Consider the following 3,116-nt stretch of genomic DNA (forward strand, 5'->3'; position numbering starts at 1 on the left):
ATGATTGGATCATTCAAGGTAGTTCTTTAAAATAAAAATCTCAATTTAAAGCAACGAGAAAATATATAAATATTATATCCTTTTATTTAAAACAATAGATGATTAAAACGTTGGTACAAAAAGACATGTTTTAATCCCAAAGCAGTTCATCTTTCTTCTTAAAAACTGACGTTGTCACACAATAAAGTCATTGCTTTAGTCCATATGTCTTAAAGAACTCACTTTGAAAAAGACCCTGGCATTTAAAGTGACTTAAATGTAATAATCAAAAAAGGACTAATTTTAAGAAAGGTCACCCAGCCTGTTCCTGATCCGCTTTTTGCTTCAATTTATACGCTTCTCAGTGTCCTCTAATTTGACGCTGTATGGCGGATTAGAAAGTAGGTCATAAGTCTCTTTGTCACGTGTTACCCGTCGACCAATCAAATCATGCAGTTCCATATATTTGGCTACACAGCGGTCCATGCATACTGCCTCGCTTTTCACTAGATGGTTATCGTCGTAGTTTTGTTTTGAACATTTCCCTGAACACGTCTTCTTTACTCTGTTATATATAAAAAGACGAATACTCATTATGGGATTGTACTAGTTATATTATGTCTCGGGTTTGGGGCAACCCCCTGCAAAAATCATCATATACTACACTACTGGTAATAGTCTGGTATACGGTATATAGCCTGGGTTACCGAGCATGCAGATATGAACTGCACGTAAAATACAAACATTAAGATCAATGTTCGGTCTTTTGTTTGTTTGTTTGTTTGTTTAATTTGGTTGTACGTCATACCGACACAGTACAGGTCATACGGCGACGTTCCAGCTTTACTGGTGGAGGAAGAACTCAGGTGCCCTTCCGTGCATTATTTCAGGAACGAACGGGCACCCGAGTAGAATCACCGACGTTCCGTAAGCTAGCTAGATAGCTTCCTCACGTGAAAAAATCCAAAGTCACTGTCGGGATTCGAACCCACAGCGGTGAGGGGCAATAGGTTTGAAGTCAACGACCTTAACCACTCGGCCATGGACGCACTTTCGGTCCCTTGCATTTGAAAAAAAACAATGTCATGTGAATACTTGTTAACCCAAGTAGCAGATATTCGTAAATATTCGATTTCAACAAACACTAATTTTTTTTTAAAATATATATAATTCTGGACGTAATAACTAGAGAGGGACCCTTAATTTATTAATATAATAAATTATGAAATGAATGACTTAAAAACTCTAAAAGATGTCTAGAAAATGTGAGTTTTTAAGCTTCCTACTCAATCCGTAAATTCCATTTCATGGACCTTATTATGTAAATGTATAGGATATAAATAAAATAATCTTTAAACTAAAATGTGAAAGTGTAAATAGAGGATATTGAATGAGTGTAAATTCAATACTGAATTTATTCAACGAGTGCAATAAATTCAGTAATGAACTTACAAGAATTTAATATTCTATTTATCACATACCCAACATAAAGACCGTTTAAAGTGAAATAAGATTCATTTTTCATTGACACGCTTAAAGTATAACGCTAACATTTAACGCTAATGACGTCACGTCAAATATATGCACAACCGCGCAATAGCATATTTACGGAGTCGCAAAACCGGCACGGGTGTGTGATAGATTAATTTATCATTATGGTAAAACTCATAAAGTGAATTACTTTAAATTTTTAAAGATATTTTAAATATGTATGGATGAACCGCAGTTTGCATTTGCCAAAAACACCCATAATAATAATTCTTTTGTAGTCTGTTGTTATGTCTGATACTAAAATCTATCACACACACTATTATTTATTGAATTACAGACCTTCAACTATCTAGACCATTAAAAGGCGGGTGGGCAACGATAAACATTCTTAAGGAAATATAAATGAACATTACTTGCGTCCAATATACAGGTAATGTCCGGTCTAATTTCATATCAAACCAAGACACAGTAAGCAGCATTATAACATGTACATTATGTACATTGCATTTTTTTTCATAAGTTATATATAATAATTCTAAGTTATTTATAAATTATAGTAATTACTAGTAATTCATAATTCTGGTATTTATATAAATACAAAAAAGTAATGATGATTGAATTGAATATATTTGAGTGCATTGTCCTTATTTAAATGCATAAATAACCCTTACTGCGTTAGTAAGGCAGTAGAAATATAGTTGTTAATACTAAGTAATCAGTCATTTACCGCACATAACATGTAAAATATTGTAAACTAGAATCTTGAATCATTTTACGTTTCCTAAAGTCGTAGTACATATTTCAAGTTTGATTTAATTGAAATATTTTGACCCATTTGGAGGCATGCAGCTTTAATCAAAATGAATTTAAAATAAATTAATAAATAACATAACATAACATATATAATAAATACCGCTGTCTACAGAATGACTTGTTTGCAAACGGTAATCTACTTTCGGTTTAGATTTCGATGGAAATATCTATAAAGACCTATCTTACTTTCAATATATTCAACAATGATTTAATCTAAAAATGATCATAAAACTATAAATATCTTTAAGAGGCTTTAAGGGTTAAATTGTCACGCGAACATCAAATTGTTATTACTGGATTGAAATTATATCTAAAGAAATACCGTGTCGCATATTCACAACAGTGGTATGAAAGTTGCACTTACGTGTTAAACGTTTCGATAAGAAGTTCTTCCATCGTGGACAGAACTTTCTGTTGATCCTGGCTCATATTTGCCATGTTGTCTAACTGTTTCTACCCGTAAAGTATCAAAAAATAAAGTGAACACGTGCAAATGAAGAAAATTATTCGTTGAATGTCACAGCATTGTTTACATCGGAAGTCCAAAAGCGGTGTAAACAGTTACGTGTCGTAAGCATATCACGCCGTAATAATCACTTGAAAGCGAAAGGAGAAGTAAAATGGTATTTATTTATATGGCAAGTATTATTTTGATTTAACGCTGCCAAATCAAATATTGGTAAAAACTAATGCTGATTACATTAAATTTAAATTTTATTATATATCATTTCTTTAACGAGCGCAGAATCTTTTCTGCTTAGGAGTCAATTATTATAAATAAATAAATAAATCTTAAAAAGAAAACCGAAAGAAGAAGTGAAATAACAAGTAAA

The 3,116-nt window shown here is 32.1% G+C and overlaps 1 protein-coding gene across 1 annotated transcript; it reads right to left on the bottom strand.

Annotated features, from left to right (window-relative positions):
* Positions 1 to 68: 68 nt before the first annotated feature.
* On the bottom strand, positions 69 to 2,846 carry LOC132727265 (mitochondrial import inner membrane translocase subunit Tim10-like). Its single transcript, XM_060712690.1, has 2 exons — positions 2,648 to 2,846; positions 69 to 544 (listed from the first exon to the last, which is right to left on the bottom strand). Exons 1-2 carry the CDS (start codon positions 2,719 to 2,721, stop codon positions 325 to 327), a joined length of 294 nt encoding a protein of 97 aa, XP_060568673.1. The 5' UTR covers positions 2,722 to 2,846; the 3' UTR covers positions 69 to 324.
* Positions 2,847 to 3,116: the final 270 nt, after the last annotated feature.

Source organism: Ruditapes philippinarum, unplaced genomic scaffold, assembly GCF_026571515.1.
Source record: "Ruditapes philippinarum isolate M1 unplaced genomic scaffold, ASM2657151v2 ctg756_1_1_1_1, whole genome shotgun sequence".
Classification (NCBI taxonomy): domain Eukaryota; kingdom Metazoa; phylum Mollusca; class Bivalvia; order Venerida; family Veneridae; genus Ruditapes; species Ruditapes philippinarum.